This window comes from Marmota marmota, unplaced genomic scaffold, assembly GCF_001458135.2.
Source record: "Marmota marmota marmota unplaced genomic scaffold, marMar, whole genome shotgun sequence".
NCBI classification, from domain to species: Eukaryota; Metazoa; Chordata; class Mammalia; order Rodentia; family Sciuridae; genus Marmota; species Marmota marmota.
The window spans coordinates 40,889,348-40,908,161 of record NW_026000093.1 but is presented as its reverse complement, the minus strand read 5'-3'; the positions used below and the strand labels follow the sequence as shown (position 1 = coordinate 40,908,161).

Here is an 18,814-nt window from a genome sequence, read left to right as displayed (position 1 = left end):
GAGGCAGAATTCTATTATCTGAATTAAAGGTGGGCAGGTCACTATCTTCCCTTAATCCCTAGAGAGCTCTATCCTGGGGGAGATTTTTCTTCTCTGAATTACAAGGAAATTTCACTGAGGAACTCATGCCTGACAACTTCCATCATTTTCCTTCATGAAGGATCCTGTCCCCTGTACTTCTCACACTGCTCCTGATGGAAGGAGGCAGGAGTAAGCCCTGTTATATAGACAAGTTCACAGTAATATGTCAGGCTTCCCCATAATGGCAGAGCTGGGAATTTGGCCTAGGCTTCTGAGTCCTCTCAGGAAGTGATTTCTGCAAGGCCTGGCATTGCCACTTGTGACCTTGACCAAATGATGTAACCTTGCAGTCCTCTAGTTTTCCATTCTATAAAAATGGGTAAAATGGTAGCACCGTCTCATAAGGATAGTGTAGAATGAAGTGTGAAAATACATATAGAGCTTTTCACACAGCATCCTGCATGTAGCCAACTATATAAATGTCTGGCACTACCTTAATTCTGATTGAATAGAGCTGGGAATCTGTTGACAGGTGTGCTTTCCCTCTTGCCTAAGGGGACCAAACTTGCCTGATTTAAGAGTCGAATGGCATGCCAGGGACTGCTGCTTCAGCCTCTCCAGGGAAAGCCTGGAAACCAAGAGTTTTGACAATGCCCCAAGCGATTCTTCAGATTAAGCAAGTTGCAGAAATTCATGGCTCTGGGGCTAAGCAGGTGTTGATCAGGAAGGACATTTCTTTGAGCCCTGCCTGGGTCATCATACCTCTTCTGGGACCCCCTTCCTTGAAACTCAGGGTTTTGCTTTGAATTTTTAAATGCAAATTTTGTCCCTGCTCCATTGTGGCTGGTACTTTTGAATTCTTGATTCATGACTATTTTTTTAACCAGTTCCAGTGTCACCTAATGTGCCCGCTTTCTCATCTCCCGCCTTGGGTGAAAATGTTAAATATCCCCCATCTCGGCTCTTCTTCCTCAGCCCTTTTTTTCCATGTTGCATCTAAATCACTGGCTTGACCCCTCAGGCACATTGTGACAGGAGCAGGTGTTTTAGTTTACCTGATGGGTGCATCCCAAAAGGCTGTGATGGTCTCTTAACGTGACTTTGCCGCACACCCCCTGTCATGAAAGGCCATAGTGTGGCTTGATGAGACTTGGCCCTGATTTCGCTTTGCTGAATTATCATTTGCTAATTTAGTACCTTTCATTTCTAATTCTTTCCCTGGCAGATTTGGTTGGGCGTTATTCAAGTGTGGAAGTAAAGCAGATGGAATAGCCAGTGTCAGGCTGCTCCTTTGTCATTAGTCCCTCCCATTCCTTAAATGTATAAGGGGCACTGATACTGTCTCCTGACTCTTGTCCATTCTCTGGTTTGAACCCAGCCCTCATGCAATTGCTCCTAGAGCCATCTTTCTAAGATGGGAATCTGACCTTGACAATCAAAGGCCCAGCTCTTTGCCTTGATGTACACAGCCATCTCTGTCTCCTCTCAGTCTCACACATTCTATTCTGGTAACTGGCTGCTTCCCACTTGCAGAAATACTTTCTCATTTCTTCATCCCTTTGCCTCTTGGACTATAGAGATAGTATGGAAAAGCCAGTCGGGAGATTGAAGATCCATTGGGTGGTGAGGATGGACAGGCCTCCTCTGCCACCTGCCTGAGACTGGGCTTGACTGTACCCATAAGGAACAAAGAGTGTGTCCTTAGCCCACATGGTAGGGTGGTTGATGAATCTCAAGTCCCATCTATTTTTGTCCTTTAGTCTTGACTTTGGGACCTTCCTTCTGCATCTACCAGGGCTATATTTCAGTTGGATACCATTAGCATCATGCCCTGAGATGGGGAGATCATGAGCCTCTAAGTGAGGGTCCCACCGGATATGTGCAGTGATCAAGAGGTCATCAAGGGGCCATTCTTTGCAGATAGTAGGTGCTTATTTCTAGGAACAACCCCTTTCACACCCTGGCTGGCTTATAGAATTTTATATCATTTAAAAAAATGTCAGTGCTTTTTCTATCTCAAATGACTATGAGTTACATAATTCTTCCTCTTTCACAAGACAGTCTTCTCATTGCCCTAAACTAAGGCATAGTTGTGCATGGGGAGAAGGGCTTCTAGAAGGAAGGAATGGCCTCCAGAGTCTCCTTTCCACTGGAGCCCTCAAGCCCCAAACCTTTCTTCTCACTGCATATCCTGACCAACATACTACAGCTACTGCATGTCAGGGACGAGGTGGGAGGTGAGGAGGAACATAATTCTTCCTCTTAGAAAACTGTTTAGTGTTTTTGGATCCTCACTAACCATTAGAATCCTGGTTTAGGTACAGTTAGAGGGTAATAATCAGGGAAGACATGAGGAGGACACCATTGAGCCAAACCCTGGTGGAGTGGAAGAATAGCTTCAGTTGTTTGGAAGGGCAGCTGGCCACTGCCATCCCACTTCAGTTTTTCTCTTCATGAAAAGATATTGCACGTGTTAAACCTTAATTTTTAATTTTAATTTTAGTTTTTAAGGTCAGTTCATCAAGAAATCTTGGAAAAGTGAATAGTGTAGTGCAGTTTCCATTACCCAAGATAGATCTGTTGGTCATTGGTTCCTTCATACTTTGGGGTCCCTTTGAGAATCATAAAGTTCCTCCTCTCCAAAAAAGACATATACATTACAGAAAAATATTTAGATTTTAGTTCCAAGAGGGTTCAGCCACCGCTGTAGCCTAGTTAAGAAGGCCTCAGCTGGGGTTGTCTATACTTGGCAGGAGAATTCCCCTATAGGTTCTTGGAGACCCTGCTTTGAGAGAGACCATACAGGTCCCATAGAACTATATGCTTATATGATAATTTTCTTTTTTCTCTTCTGTGCTAACTGCCACATGTTGTTAAGCCTGTGCCTGGAAACTTCCAGAGCTGGGAACTTACCATTTGCAGCTCTTTCTATTATTGGTAATCCTACCTGCTAAATTCTTCTTCATCCTAAACTGAAACTGGTTTCTTGATTTCTGTTCCTGGTCGCATCCGGTACGGCCTGGAAAGAGAGCAAATCATCTATTTATTTTACCTGCTCTCTTTTCCCATCCTCCCCGAGTTTAAAGTCTTTTATTTGGGAACTTGGGTCCTGAGGTCACCTGGAAAGATTTCTCCATACAAAGTAGGAATCTCTGTAGCATTTTACAAACCATCCTCTGAGAACTGTCTTGAGAAAATGAATAAGTTTCTGGTGAATGAATGAAGTTTCCCAGGGCCGAGTGCCTTTGAGGAAAGTCACAATGCACGTTAGCATATTGGAACTCTGCAGGTAAGACTTTTTCATGGTTCTACTATTCTGAGAGGCAGAACAACTGATGCTGGATTGAAGAACTACTACTCTGTATGAGATTTTTAAAGGTTTAGAGGGAATGATCCTTGTAAGGTATGGAATATAACCCCTCTTTTTTCTCTCTCTCCAGCCTCTTGATTTTGAAACAGCAGCCTTCTCCAACATTGTGTTCAAAGCAGAAAACCCTGAGCCTCTTGTATCTGGTGTGACGTACAACGCGAGCTCTTTTGCCTCGTTCAAGCTTATTTTAACAGATGTGAATGAAGCACCCGTATTTTCCCAGGATGTATTCCAAGCAAAAGTCAGAGAGGATGTTGCCATTAACACTAAAGTGGGCAACGTGACTGCCAGGGATCCTGAGGGTCTGAACATCAGGTACAAAATAGGGCTGGGTAGGCCTTGTGGCCTGGGGCAACCACAGCCAAAGGGGATGAGGAGGGAGGGGAAGTTGCACTGGCTCCAGGGCTGTCTCCTGACCCAGCAGCCAGAGGCAGGTCTGTGGCCTTGACCAGGCAACAACAGGTTTGGCTCCAGCCAAGGGCTGGTGAGTGGAAGGCGTGAACTTCACCTCCTACACACTGGGTGAGCCAGAGCCAGGCCCCGTGTCTAAGCCAGTCACAGAGGCTGGGAAGAGGTTCCAGCCTGAAATAGAAGGAAGCAAAAGCCCAACTAAACAGATAAGGCCACTGTAGGTAGTTAAGAGAATCTTCTGGTTGCAGGACGCTTACATTCTTAGGCTTTCTAGAGACCTTGTCTAGGCAGCAAAACGCATTCCATACCCCACCCATGGAGGAGCCAATGCTCAAGGTGAGGTAGCTAAACAAAATGTGTTAGAAATTTCCATCTTACCAGTGCTCAGTCATTTTTTTAAAAGTGGAATAGGACTCATATGGATTTGCCTTAAAAATGTGCAATGATCATTTGCTCAAGATATGTACATATATATATATAACTAAATGGTATAGTCTTTAATATCGTACAGTTAAGCATATGGAGAGGTCTTGAGCGTGGATCTTTTGCTTCTACTGTATGACATTTTCTGTAGCTAGAGCATAACAAATATTGGTTTTGCCACTAGTGTGACTTAACTGATATGCATGTGGTTATAAATGACAATTTCCCATGTTTCTCTAAATTTCTGAGGGTAATCATTCATTCCGTTGAGCTGTCCTTTAGGTATTTAGAATGAATTTTAAGATCTTTTTGGATTATCAGTCATGGCCTACATTAGTCCATTTTTTATTACCATAACCAAATACCTGAGGCAGGCTAACTTTATAGTTTGGAAGGTTCAAGGGCATGGCACCAGCATTGGCTGGGCTTTGCTGAGAGCCTCATGGCTGATATCACAGCAGGAGCCTGTGCGAGGGGAAGACATCATATTGCCTGGTAGGAAGCTGGACAGACGGGGTTACACAATCCCTTCTGAGGGCACTAGCCAGTTGACCCAAGGATCTCTCACTCTGCCCCACTGACCAAAGACCCTACCTCCCAATACATGAACCCTTGGGGGACAAACTCAAACCAAAGCTAGGAGAAAAGTTAGCATCTGCTGTTTTACACTCTACTTCTCCAGTTTTGTAAAGAGAGAAAGAAACAGGTTCTACTAGATATAAAGCACAGTATCTATGCTATACTATCAGTCACAGATTATGCTGGGGAGAAAAATTTATAAATTATACAGCCATGATGTATTGTCTAACAAATGCTTCTACCTCCTTCCTGAAAATGCTATAAAAATCGTTGGTCCAAAACGAGTGAACAAAAATTTTAGTTTTTAAGGGGGAGAAAACTAAAACAACTAAGAACATTTCTCTGATGGATCAGGGAAAGCATCTACATACCAGGAAGTTGCAGTTGGGTAGTTGAGGTCAGTGAGGGAGACTGGGCAAGACATGGTCCTGAAGGACAAATGAAAAGAGTATCTTAGGAATGATCAGTCCGTTCAGATGCAAGTAATAAGTAAAGAATTAGGGATGCCTCAAGTTTTGGCTTGGATAATTTAATTCTCCAGCTCCATACATTTTAGAATCCATCAGAAAATGTAATAGATTCTTTTGTTGAAATATACCCAGAATCCTAATGATTCTCACTCCCTCCGACATGTACTAAGCCACTGACCTCTCAGCTCTGAAGCCACCCTTGCTCCTACCATCCCCTGTACTGTTCTGCAGTCACAGTGAGCTTTTAAAGAAAGCAAGCCATTCCAAGTTTTCTGGAGAGTCTCCATACTGATTTCCATAGTGGTTGTACCAATTTGCAGTTCCACCAGCAGTGTATGAGTGTACTTTGTTCCCTGCATCCTCACCAGCATTTATTGTTGGTTTATATGCAAAGGACTTAAAATTGGCATACTACAGTGACACACCCTCATCAATATTTATAGCAGCTCAATTCACAATAGCTAAAAGACAGAAAAAACCTAGGTGCCCTTCCACAGATGAATGGATAAAGAAAATGTGGCATAAATACACAATGGAATATTATCTAGCCTTAAACAAAAATGAAATTATGGCATTTGCTAGTAAATGGATGGAGCTGGAGAATATCATGCTAAGTGAAATAAGCCAATCCCCCCAAAAAACAAAGGCTGAATGTTATCTCTGATATGGGGATGCTACTTCACAGTAAGGGGGAGAATAGGGAAGAATAGAAGTACTTTTGATTAGAGAAAGGGGAATGAAGGGGGTATGGGAATAGGAAAGATAGTAGAATGAATAGGAAGTTACTCTCCTATTTGCCTATATGATTACACGACTAATGTAATGCTACATCATGTACAACCAGAAGAATGAGAAATTATAATCCATAATATATGTATACATTAGAATAAATTTTGACATTTTATATATATAATATCATGCATACCTAATAATATTTTTTAAAAAGCAAGCCAAATCACCCAACTCCTCTTTCCAAGCCCTCAGAAAAGTTCTCACTTCTTTCACAGTGAAATCCAAATACAGAGGATTTCTTGTTCAGCACCCATGTAACTGTGGTTGGCATATACAGTATACTTAAAAGGGAAAAATTTAAGCAGAATTTTGATCATTTTTTTATTCCTGGACAAGTTGGCTGTTTTCAGCATTTTTCATCATAGAAAATATTTTGAATATATGTGAGCATTTAATTTTTTTTAACTTCTATCACAGGTTTAGGTAAATGTTCCAGGAGAGAGAGAGTATTTGGTCTAAATATATGCACATCTCTATGGATTTGATGTGTTGTACTCATTGGTCTTCTTGTGATTCGGGGCTTATCTCGCACATTCGTCTTTCATACCTCTCCCAATGGGTTCCATTTCCACTTACCACCATAGGATGGTCGCCCTCCCCTCCCTCTGGGACAACCTTCAAATCTGTGGCCTCATCTCTTTCCATCCCCTGCTTCAGTGTGTATTCCAGCACTGCTGTTGCGTCTCACACAGCAAGCTATCCTTGGCCTCTCTGCTCTAGCTTGTGCAACCTGTCCTGCTTGAAGCACCCTTCTTGCCTGTCTTAACATCACCTTCAGAAAAGACTTCTCAGATTGCCATAAATTTTCCTGAGATGCCAGTGGACCCCTTCCATTGTATTTACCACACTTTTTGGTAATTACCTGTTTCTGTGTCAGCCTCCTCCACTGGCATAAACCCTCTGTTGGTGTGCTGCCTGATGGTAAGCTCTCAACTGATGTTTCTTGAATGAGAGATTCATGGTGTCACCAGCAGTCTATGATTATCTACCCATTTTACCCAATGTCTCCATCACTGGGTGCTCCGGTTTCCTTAGAGGGGGCAATTTGCTGAGAGATTTTAAAATCTGCTTCCAGGTTGCTTTAACTTGTGTTCTTTGATTACCAGGAATGTATAAAATGTTCTTACCACACTTGCAACTAGACCTTTCCTAAAAAGCAAACGCCACTTTGCAAGGATGAGCAAATCCTTTGAAAGATGTGATATTGCAATTGAAAAGATGAGATAGTCTTTTAATGGTGTAAATATACTAGTAATAATGTAGACATAGTGTGGCAGTGTGCAAACTTTCTTTTGACGCATAGTCATGCGGCTTTCTGCTCTGTTCATTTTATGAAGATATTCACTGAGCGGCGACACAAGAGGTTGGCTTAAAATTGACCCCGTCACTGGTGAGATCTTTAGTGTGGCTCCGCTGGACAGGGAAGCAGAAAGTGTGTATCAGGTACAAGTCGTGGCCACTGAAGTAGGTAAGCAAAATAAATCGGGTGGAGGGGGGCGGGATGCATCAATAGAAATGAGCAATAAAACTGAAAAGAGAGTGAGAAACTCACCATACTGGAACAACTAGAAGGGGACAAAGTGTAGGAACACTCCCCTCTCTCTGGTTTTGTTAAAGGCAGAAACAAGCTGTGTCCCTGAAGGCTGGCCGGGCTTCAGGGATGTTGCTCTCTCTTTGGGGGCTCCAAAGTAGGAGTTGTAGATGTCTCCTGGGAGCCAAGTCAGACCAGTGGTCCTCTGACTTGTCCTTGAGGCTTACATTGTAGCTCCTCAGGTTTTACCCTTTGTGAAATTCTGCTTCTAATGTTTTATGGAATTCTTTCTGCTTTGATATGCATCAGAATTACCAGGCAAGCTTGGCAATAGAGAGCCAGGAGTCCACCTTTGGAGATTCTGCTTCAGTAGGTTGGGGGAGGCCAGGGTATCTGTTGTGATGAAACAGGGTGAACTTTTGAAAGAAGACTATTGCACAGATATGCTCAGGATGCTTGAGCCATCTCTACATGATCTTTGCATCCATTTAATTCAATTGTGGTTGATAGGTGTTGCCCACTGGTTCTGAATGTTGAATTCTAGGGGATTTTTCAAGAGTAAGATGAAAGTAAACAGAAATAGTATATTTGTGAGTGATAAGGCTGGTGACTAAAATTGGAGTTTCTGTGCATTTAAATGAATTTTTCCAATGTACAGTAGGAATTATGCAGATCAGATGCTGTAATTAACTAGTAGCGATATCAATGTTGCTTACCAAAAAAAGAGAATTGAACAAATTACTACTAAATATAGCTTTAGACCGTAAATACATTTTAAAAAATGTGAAGCTTGAGTTTGGAGGCTGGAATGGGGAACAGAGAAGGGAATCATAGAAATGGACCACATAGGTGAAAAGATTAAGAAGAAAAATCACAGCAATCAAGTTAAACTGAAGCAGGCAGAGATGCAGAACTGAGTGCCAATTTTGGAACGAACGTGCGAGTGGACGGGCCCTGTCCCTCGCCTCGGGTTGAGTGCATTCCACTATCACATTGTATACGTTTAACTCTTGATTTAAAAGCTCCCTGTTAATCAGCAGGAAGTTTCTGGCGGAGCTCCTATGCCTCATGCTCCCCTACGTCATGCCCTGGGGATCAACACTTCACTTCTATGTGTTCGAAGGGCTTCTCACATTTTATAAGTCTCAGGATTCAAGACCACAGTCCAAAACCCCGTTCCATTTTCAGTTGTTGGCACTGAAACAAAGTAAACAGACAAAATGACTTCAAGAACACCAGGGGATTTTTCTCTGGTGCAGAGCAGCCAGGGTGTAGAAGACAGTTGAGAAGCTAGAAAACAGGCTTTCCTGGAATCAGAGAAGGGGCAAGAAAACAGGGCTTACTGGAACTGAAGCAGAGGGAAACTCTGGAATCTTGTTTGATGGCAGGGAAAAGATGATCCCTGTTTACATTGCACCCATTGTCCCTTTCCACGCACTTAGCATAACAACTTACTCCTCATGTAACACATCGGAAGGTTCTACAGCGGACCACGTTTCATGGCCAAGGAGACCAATGCACTGAGAAATTAAAAAACTTAACCAAGATCACACAGCTACCAACTGGCCATGCAGCAGAGGACATGTTTTTCATCTCTATAGCATGATAAATATTTGTGCAGACTTTTCTAGAACATTCACGCACATGTGAGATTCTCACAAAGCTACATGTTTCTCAGCGGAAGAACTGAGGCTTAGAAAACTGGACTTTTATGCCTAAGTAGTGGTAAGGAGTCATGAAGGCTGTGGGCATTAGACTCCTGGATCGGAAGCCTTTCTACCACTCACTAGCTGTGTGAGCTTGGGTAGGCCACACAACTTCTGAACCTCAGTCTTCTCACCCGTAAATATATAGTTTTTTTTTTAAAGAAATATTTTGAAATGTGACATTTAGCACAGAACTTTTAGAATCAAAAGCTTGGTTTTATTACTAAAAGTTTCTTTCTACACCTCATTAGACATTAAAAAATGCCTTTTAAAAAAAGAAATATTCTTTGTTACTGAGAAGAAAATGAGCATGCTGATACCATATTCCAATAATTAAATTTCTTAGGTGGGTCATCTTTGAAGTCCACATCAAATTTCCACCTGACTCTCATGGATGTGAATGACAACCCCCCACGGCTCGTCAAGGACTACACGGGCCTGTTTATCTGCCATCCTCTCACTGCACCTGGAAGTGTCATTTTTGAGGCCACTGATGATGACCAGCAGTCATTTCGGGGTCCCCAGTTTACATTTGCCCTTGGCAGTGAAAACTTAAAAAATGATTGGGAAGTTTCCAAAATCAACGGTGAGTTGTCAAAACTCTATTGAGGAAAACATTGATAGATGATGAAATGAAGTTTTTGCCTCAACACAGATCTGCTTCCATGTTCCAGAAAGAAACATTTATGCACAAGTATTTTGTAGGGATATGTCCTTTCATTTTTTTTCTTGGTTAAATAGCAAGGAATGGAATGGCTAAGTCAGTTGAGAAATTGTCAAACTGTGTCCCAAATTAACATTTTATATTCCCATTGATGTATGAGCGTGATCCAGAGTTCTCCCTAACACTTGCTATGCTCAGTTTAATTTTAGCCATTCTAATGAGTGTAGAGTAGCATCTTAAAAGATTTTAATTTATATTTCCGTTATGTCTAATGAGTAAAGCATCTTTTTGTGAGCTGATTTAACTGTGGTGGTGAAGTTTGTGGTCAGATATTGTTTCCATTTTTTTAAAAATTGGCTTCTATTGTTGAATTGTAGGCATTTAAAAATACATGTAATAGATGCATGTGCTTTGTCCGATATTTAAAATTGTGAGTCGCTCTCCACTTCCAGAAGTTACTATTTGAAAAAAAAATATATATAAAACTTATTGGTGCCTTATAATTATACACAGTAGTGGGATTCATTTTCATACATGCATACAGTATAATGTAATTTGTATATAATATAATTTCATTTTCCAGCACAGATCTTTTATAAATATTTTCTCCCAGGAAATGGCATTTTCTTCTTACAGCAGTGTTTTAAGATTTTAAAGCTTTTTAAATTATTTATTGATTTACTTGGTATAATTTTTCTAATGTTGAAAAAATTTTGCCAATTCCAAGGTCACTAAAATTTTTCACTGTCTTCTTCCTTTGAATTTTATAGTTAGCTTTCATGCATCTCTATAATTCATCTGTTTTTATATAGAATATGTGGTAAAGATCAAGGCATATTTTTATTAGAGCTAACACCATTTAAAAACTGTACTTTTCCCACACTGGACTATGTTGGCAACTTTGGCAAAAATTGAGTGGGCGTATATATATGGATCTGTTTCAGAACTTTCCTTTGTTTCATTGATCTGTGTCTATCTTGATTACCATGGCTCTATAAGTCTTGAGATTAGGTAGAATAATTTTCCCACTATCCTTTTTCAAAATTGTGTAATCTCTTCTAACTGGTTTGCATTTCTATGTAGATGTCAGGATGTAGTGTGTCCATTTCTACTGTGAGAAGCCTGCAGAGATTGTGATTGGACTGTACTGAATCTATGGGACTTTGGCGAGTCTTCTAGTTTGGGAACAAGGCATATGTTGCCATGTTATTTAGTTCTCCATTAATTTCTCTTAGCAAGTTTTAGATTTCAGTGTATAGTTCTTGAAAAATTTCCCCTATTTCATATTTTTGATGCTCTTTTAAGTAGTATTTTAATATTCATATTTCTAAAATACAGGAATAAAATTGATTTTTGGATTTTGATTTTATATCCTATAACTTTGCTGATTTACTTTTCAGGTTCCATAGATCTTTCTACCTAGAAAGTTTTGTTGTCTGGAATGGACACTTTTCTTCCTGTCCACATTTTTTTTAAACTGTGATTAAACCCAGGGGTTCTTAACCACTGATTCATATTGGTATTAGTTTTTCTTTAAAATTTGAGAGGACTTAACTAGTGAAGAAGACATTTTAATGACAAATTCAATTTCTTTTTGGTTGAGCTTTTTTTTACATCTTTCAAATAATGTATTATGTTTGACTTGTCTAATGGGTTGGTATACAGTTATTCATATTTTATTATCTTACTATCTGCAGATTTGTAGTGATGTCATTCATTCTGACATTAGAAGTTTTTTCCTGATAAATCTAGCTAGAAATTTAATTTTATTGGCATTTTCAAAGAACCAGCTTTTTTTTTTTTTTTGAACCATTTTATTTTTCTTTCAGTACAACCTCTCTGTGGATCATACGTTTGGTAAATAAATGTATTGCTACCACATACATTAAGGTAGAAAATAACCCATAAAATTATGAAATCTAGAGCATTTGATGAACTCTTTTAATGACAACTGCAACTTCTGTAAGGCTTACTTAGTGCTTCAAACACTTGAAGAACCAGCTTTTGATTTCATCAGTTTTGTATTTGATTGTTTAGGTCTTATTTCTTAATTTTGTTCTTATTGTATTAAACACAATAAGAATAAAATTAATGTAGAAGCTGCAGCAATTAGAAAATTTTTATCAGGCATTTTGTGCTATAAATTTATCTGCTATAAATTTATTTTAGCTGCATTCTGCAAAGTTTTATATACTCTGTATTCATTTTCATTAGTTCAAAAGAGTTTTTCTTTAGACTTCTTCTGTGACCTGTGTTTAGTTTCCAAATATTTAGAGAATTTTTTATACATCTTTCTGGTTCTCATTTAATTCTATCATGACTGGAGAACATATGGTTGAGCTACTTTAAAAATTTGAGACCGTTTTCCTTTAAAGCAACTTGATTACCTGCCATGGTGTAATTTTATTTATTTTTCTTGTTCCTGAGGTTTACCGATTTTCTGGAATAAGGGCTTAGAGTTTTCATCAGAATTGGAAATATATTACTCATTATTTAATATTTTTAATATTTTTTTGCCTTCCTCTTCAGAAATGCAATCAATACATGTATTTAAGCCACTTGAAGTCCATCAGAGCTCACTGATACCCTGTTAACTTTTTGGTTTGTCTCCATTTTTAATAGCTTATGCAACTTTAAATTCATTGATTTTTTTTTCCCCCAATTTGATGTTAATTTCATCTTTTTTTCAGAAAATCTCAAACTGTTTAGTTTTTAATCTCTAATTTGGGTCTTCATGTCTATATATAACATTCTCAACCTTTCTTCTAGCTTCCTAAAGAGAATATGACCACAGTAACTTGTCTTGTCCACCGTTCTCATGATGTGTCATTTCTGGGTCAGTTTTGACATCTTGCTTTCTCATTTTTCTGTTCTTGGATGTCTCATTTTTTTTATTAAGTTATTTGGATGCTGAATGTTTTTATATTCCCATAATTATCTTAAGCTTCAGTTACTTGGAAAGTGTTTTAAAACAACATGAAAGCATCAGTTTTAAACAATTTTGTTTGGTTAGGCAGGACAAGGGCAATGATCTATTTTAGAGCTAATTTTTCCAAATGTCTGAAGCAAAACCCTTCTGTGAACTCTGTCTGATGCCCCTTGAATTATGAGGTTTTTGGTTCTTGGGAGTTCACAAACATTGTTCTAATTGTTCTATTAGGGGGTTCTTTCCCCAGTCTTATGGAGCTACCTTATGTATACAGTCTGACCAATACTTGGTTAAGGACTTTAGTACGTACACAGGTGCTGTCTCCCAGGTACTTGCTTCTGTGAACTCCAGTTGCCTTAATATCCATCTCCTTATTCAGCTCCATTGCCTCAATTCAAGGTCACGCCTGGACCTTTTAAAGTAGTAAGCTAGAGGCAATGGTAGGACTTACATCATCTATTTTTCAGGGATGGTTGTCCTTTGTTGTCTAAAAGCCAATGTCTTTGAAACTATGGTTTCATAATTTGTTCTTTTGCCATCTATCTGGCTAAATCTGATCCCAGTTATTCCATCTTTTCTAGAAATGAAAGTGTATGCCAAAATAATTTTGAAATTTGAAATCTAAAAGTCTTTCACCAAACTCTGGAAAATTTCTAGGCATGTATATGAATAGGGAGTTGCAACAAGATCAAAACTGTCTCTAGAAATGTGAGTCTTATAGAACATTAAGAATGCAAAGTAACTAAAAGAATGGAAAAGGGAAGTACTCTGAACGAGGAGATAACATCCCCTTATTTCAGGACTTGAAGAGATTCTCAGGGCTATTGATGCTATGACTCACCAGTGTCACAGAGCTTAGGAGGAGCAGGTTAGAAACTCAGGATCAGTTCTACAGATGTTCCCTCCTCCGTACTCTCTACACACCATGCTGTAGACATCAATTCTCATTACTTATAGGTTATATATTTACAAATCATTGTCTAGCTAAGATTTATAACCCCCAAACCAATACTTAATAAAGGCTTTTGCATTCACGGACCCCTGCAGAGTGCACAATGCATACTCCCAGCCGAGGATGAACAAGGTGATGCTTGGCCTCTGGATTTTGCTCACACTCTTGGCAAATGTTCTTTAGCAACCTACTTAGAGCCTTGTTTGGGGAATGTTCCTGCTCTTCCTTGGGGATTTTGTTATTTAAATGGCTCTAAAGCAGAGTGAAGGGCCAACTAGTGTTCCAAGTAAAAGAAGGCTGTGATGTACCTTAGAGAGAAGGCACACATGGTAGATAAGCTGCCTTCAGGTGGGGGTTGTGACACTGCTGGCTGTGAGCTCAATGTTAATGAGTCAACAGTATATGTTAAGTAAGATATTAGCCAGAAACAGGCAGGAAACACACTAATATGTTCATCACTTGATTAAAATGTTGTGACTGACAGCTCACAGGAATCTAACCCCGTGTGTCACTTAATATTTGCTACTTGAGTGTTTAGGGCAACGCTTATAGAGCCAACTACTAGAAAGAATTGTATTTGTTTCTACCTAGAAATCATGAATTGAGAACTTAAAGGATGCTTTAACCATTCAGCATTATGAGACAACATACTCAAAGGATGTATGTGATGGCTTTGGGTAATTTAACTTATCTCTAACCACTTCCCAACTTTGTATACAATACAAAGCTGAGTTCTATTCTTGGTGAGCCAGGGATCTAGAAGTTGTGTTTTCATGTCATTCATTCACTTTTCCCCTGTTTTGACAGGTACTCATGCCAGACTCTCCACCAAGCACACAAACTTTGAAGAAAGACTTTATAAAATCGCCATCAGCATTAATGATGAGGGTCGGCCACCCTTGGAAGGGACTGTCTTCTTACCAGGTGGGTATTTTACTGCAGGCAACTTAAGATATTATCTGTCAACATGAGCAGTTTAAAGGAATTTTTGACTTTGTAGAATTTGCACCATGTACTTGCAATTTAATCCTACCAAATAATGTTCTGTTTTTTTCAGTTACTTTCTGCCCATGCGTGGAAGGAAGTTGTTTCCGGCCAGTAGATACACAGGAAGGGAGGCCCACTGTAGCTATGGCAGTTGGTATACTCCTGACAACCCTTCTAGTCATTGGTGAGTACAGCTTCTCTAGGCCTCAGAAACACAAGTTCTTCTCAGTGACTGCCTTGGTGGATTGCTTGGGTGGATGCTCACATGGCAAGCTAGGCACAAGTCGGAGATCTCCAACCAACCACATCAAACTTTATTGGTTTGGAGAGATTGCTTTAAGTAACCCTATACATATCACTGCCTTTTTAGTTTGGGAATATAAGAGGCTTTGTGTCAGCTTAACAATACTGTGTCAAATCCTGGAGATAATAACTTAAGAAGATTTATTTGGTTCACAGTTTCAGAGGTTCCAATCCATAATTGATTGACCTCTTGCTTTTGAGTCCATGGGGAGGGAACATGTGGTGGCAGAAGTGGGTGGCAGAGCCAAGCTGGTCACTTCATAGCAGGGGACAAATGAGAGAGGAGGAAAGGGCTGGGGTTCCATGGTCCTCGTTGAGGGCATTCCCTGAAGGATTTGAAGACCTTTCTTCCACAAGACCCTAATTCAAAGATCTCACCACCTCCCCATAGCACCATGAACCCCTGAGGGACATAAAGCTCCAAACCCTATCAAGCTTTAAAGCATAAATTATTATATTCTAAGGCTAGTTACCCAGATTTCATGACGAAAGAAAAAGTCATTGCAGTGCCCAGCTATGGGTGTCATAGCATGCTTGGGCCAGGGTTAGGGGGACGCAGAGGTAGAGTCTCTGCCATTATTGGAATAGGTAGACATTAGCTTTCCACTGGAGGTGCTGACATGCCTGGAATGTGACAAAACTGCCCTCTGTATATTTTCACGACTGGACCCTGATTCTTTATGACCCAAAATAGCTCCACTGCATCATTGCCTTGGCTCGCTCTTTGGCAACAACTCAGCGCCTACTATTGTAATTACCATTTTCAGTTGTTACCCTCACCACACATGCACCTGACTGAAGGGGTTAATACAGTTTCACATACTTTCTCTAATAAAGAGGGGAATGGAGATTATTGTGAGTATTCTTTTTACTTTGTTTTTTTTTTCTCTTTTCATAGTAGCAACATGTGTGCTAAGGTGTACAATGTAATTTTGTAGGAGTTCAGAGATGGGAGAAACCAGAAAGCTTAGGCAGTCTACTTAAGGTCCCTTAATAGTTCCTTAGGCTGGAACTACAAGGAGGGTGTCAAAGAAAATGTATATTTTGTGTAGACACAATAAAAGTAGGCTGTAAGTGGGCGAGTAGCTCAGAACAGCTCTGTGGTTGTTCTGATGGAGGAGGACTATTTGAATATGTACAAAGTTCAGGAATGCTGTTAGAAGCTTATCCACGCAGGAGTGTAGGACATTGGGCTATAGTCCCTCATAGAGGGCCAGTGAAAGCCACCAGGTTAGATATTAGTGTTTATCAACTTCCCAGTCATATCAAGTGATTACTTATCCAAGAAAGCCAATGTCTAGAGTCCCTTGTTCACTAGGACAACGAAACATTGTTGAACCACAAACAAAAATGAAGCTGTGTGTGAGTCACTTTTTCCTAAGAAGATTCTACTTTTCATCTGAAGATTCCATCTATTTGACCCTGGGTTTTCTCTTTTAGGTATAATTTTAGCAGTTGTGTTTATCCGCATGAAGAATGATAAAGGCAAAGATAATGTTGAAAATGCTCAGACAACTGAAGTCCAGCCTCTGAGAAGCTGAATTTGAAAAGGAATGTTCGAGTTTATATACCAAGTGCTCTTACAATGACTATTGTTCAATCTTTTCATCCACATGTGTACTATATATATATATTTTACAGATATTCCCTCTTGCCCTTTAATATTTTACTACTTAGATATTTCATGTGCTATAGACCTTAGAGATTTTTTCCATTTCCCATGACTTTTTTTCCCCTCTGCCAAAAGAAAAAAAAAAACCTAGCTACTTAACCCAAACCAAAAATGTGTTTTCCCCTTAGGAAAAGATGAAATGATTAGATATTCTGTACATTTTTGCTTCATTAAGGAGATTATCAGCTGTCTTCCACAGAACTTTCTGGATTCCATTTAAGCTTTCTCTGATTCCATCTTGTGCCCCCTTTGTCCGTATCTCCTGGGGTATAGTACTGAATTGAGAACATTTGTCAAACAAAAGAACAAAGAGGACCCAAGAAAAAAAAATAAAAGAGCATCCCTGGCTCTTGTTATGAACAGAAACTGTTACTTACTAACCACCTTGAACCCAATGTGGCTGATTCTACTCTTTGATGGACAACCTCCAGCTAAGGAATGGCATAGAACCTCAGAAGGTACCCAACACAGTTGCCCTGTTTCTATAAGGGCCAATTTCATAAACCTGGGTACAGGAACCACAACTACCCAGGTTTACTCATTTCCTAACATGCTTACATGCTGCGCATGTTTTTTTTGGGGGGTGGGGGGGTGGGTGCTGGGGATGTAGCTCAGTGGTTGAGTGCCCCTTTTTTTGTATTAATTTAGAGACAGGGTCTCACTGAGTTGCTTAGCGCCTCACCATTACTGAGGCTGGCTTTGAACTTGCAATCCTCCCGTCTGTCTCCCAAGCCACTGGGATTACAGGCATGTGCCACAGTGCCCAGCACATGTTTTTATTTGTATATTAATAGTTTGTTATTATATATTTAATATGTGGAGAAAATACTGAAGCATGGAACTGGTGACAAATCAAGAATAAACGTTGTGTGGCTGGTTTTGTTTCCCCAATCTCTTGGCTTATTTCTTTGTTGAAGCCTGGATAACAAATAGCTGTTTACTTCTACATAGGAGGCAATTTCAACAACCTAAGAGCAAGTATCTATGGGATAATAAAAGCGACCGAGTCCCTCTTGCTCATATGGTCAGGGATTGAGGTGTTCCTGGAAAGTACACTAGAACTTTGTTGGGCATTTCAAGATCCGGAGCTGTTGTGGGGCTCTTGGTGTGAAGCCTGGGAGCATTCAACATAGTTAACAGTTCTCAGAGGTGGAACAAAGAACAACTCAACCGTGCTCCTAAGACAGTTGGGGGAAGCAGACCAAGGACTAATTTGTCACAAATTATCTTCTTTGTGATCTATTAGTTTTTTTAAAGGCACAAAAGTGAAATGAAATACCTAAGTTTTTGAAACCTCAGTACCAGTTTCTTGTATAAGATACATGGTGCCTCTCAAATGAGTTATCTGTCTTCATATGGGGATCATTGATAGTTCTCACGATGGGTAATGTTCTCTCTTGGCCCACTTCACAGTAAAAAGGCAAAACAAAAATCTAAGAACATCAAAAGGAAATCTTCTTTGTGAATTGTATCCCAAGTTAAACAGTCCAACTTTCTTAGTAGCTCCATAGGCACTTAAAAAATAGGCATGGGGTCTGCAGGCTGGTCCAGAACTTCTGGGCTCAAGTGATCGTAATGCCTCAGCCTATCAAGTATCTAGGACTATAAGCATGTACCTCTCTGCCCAATGTTTGCCTATTTTTAACCAAGGAGTAACTAATGGGACATTTAGGTCACTTAACATTGTATTGCGTGAACAGGCGCAGCGGCCTACTGAGGGGCAGAGCCGCCCCCCGCCCCCGCGCCTGCAAGGTAGGCGGAACTGTGACCACCGACGGAAAAGGCCCAGTGGCCCGCGGAGGGGCAGAGCTGCCAACCACGCCTGCAAGGTAGGCGGGCCTGCGACCCACCGGTAGAACAGGCGCAGCAGCCTGCTGAGGGGCAGAGCCGCCCCCTCCCCCCGCGCCTGCAAGGTAGGCGGAACTGTGACCACCGACAGAACAGGCCCAGTGGCCCACGGAGGGGCAGAGCTGCCAACCACTCCTGCAAGGTAGGCGGGCCTGC

General features: G+C 40.4%; 1 protein-coding gene across 1 annotated transcript in view; it reads left to right on the top strand.

Moving 5' to 3' along the window:
- Cdh17 (cadherin 17) overlaps positions 1-17,200 on the top strand; it is a 64,379-nt gene extending 47,179 nt beyond the window's left edge. Inside the window, exons 13-18 of the mRNA XM_048782800.1 lie at positions 3,462-3,706; positions 7,404-7,534; positions 9,650-9,889; positions 14,656-14,772; positions 14,906-15,019; positions 16,579-17,200. Of these exons, the coding sequence (XP_048638757.1) occupies positions 3,462-3,706; positions 7,404-7,534; positions 9,650-9,889; positions 14,656-14,772; positions 14,906-15,019; positions 16,579-16,679 (948 nt within the window). The 3' untranslated portion in view covers positions 16,680-17,200. The remainder of the gene's footprint in view (positions 1-3,461; positions 3,707-7,403; positions 7,535-9,649; positions 9,890-14,655; positions 14,773-14,905; positions 15,020-16,578) is intronic.
- The last annotated feature ends 1,614 nt before the right edge of the window (positions 17,201-18,814 follow it).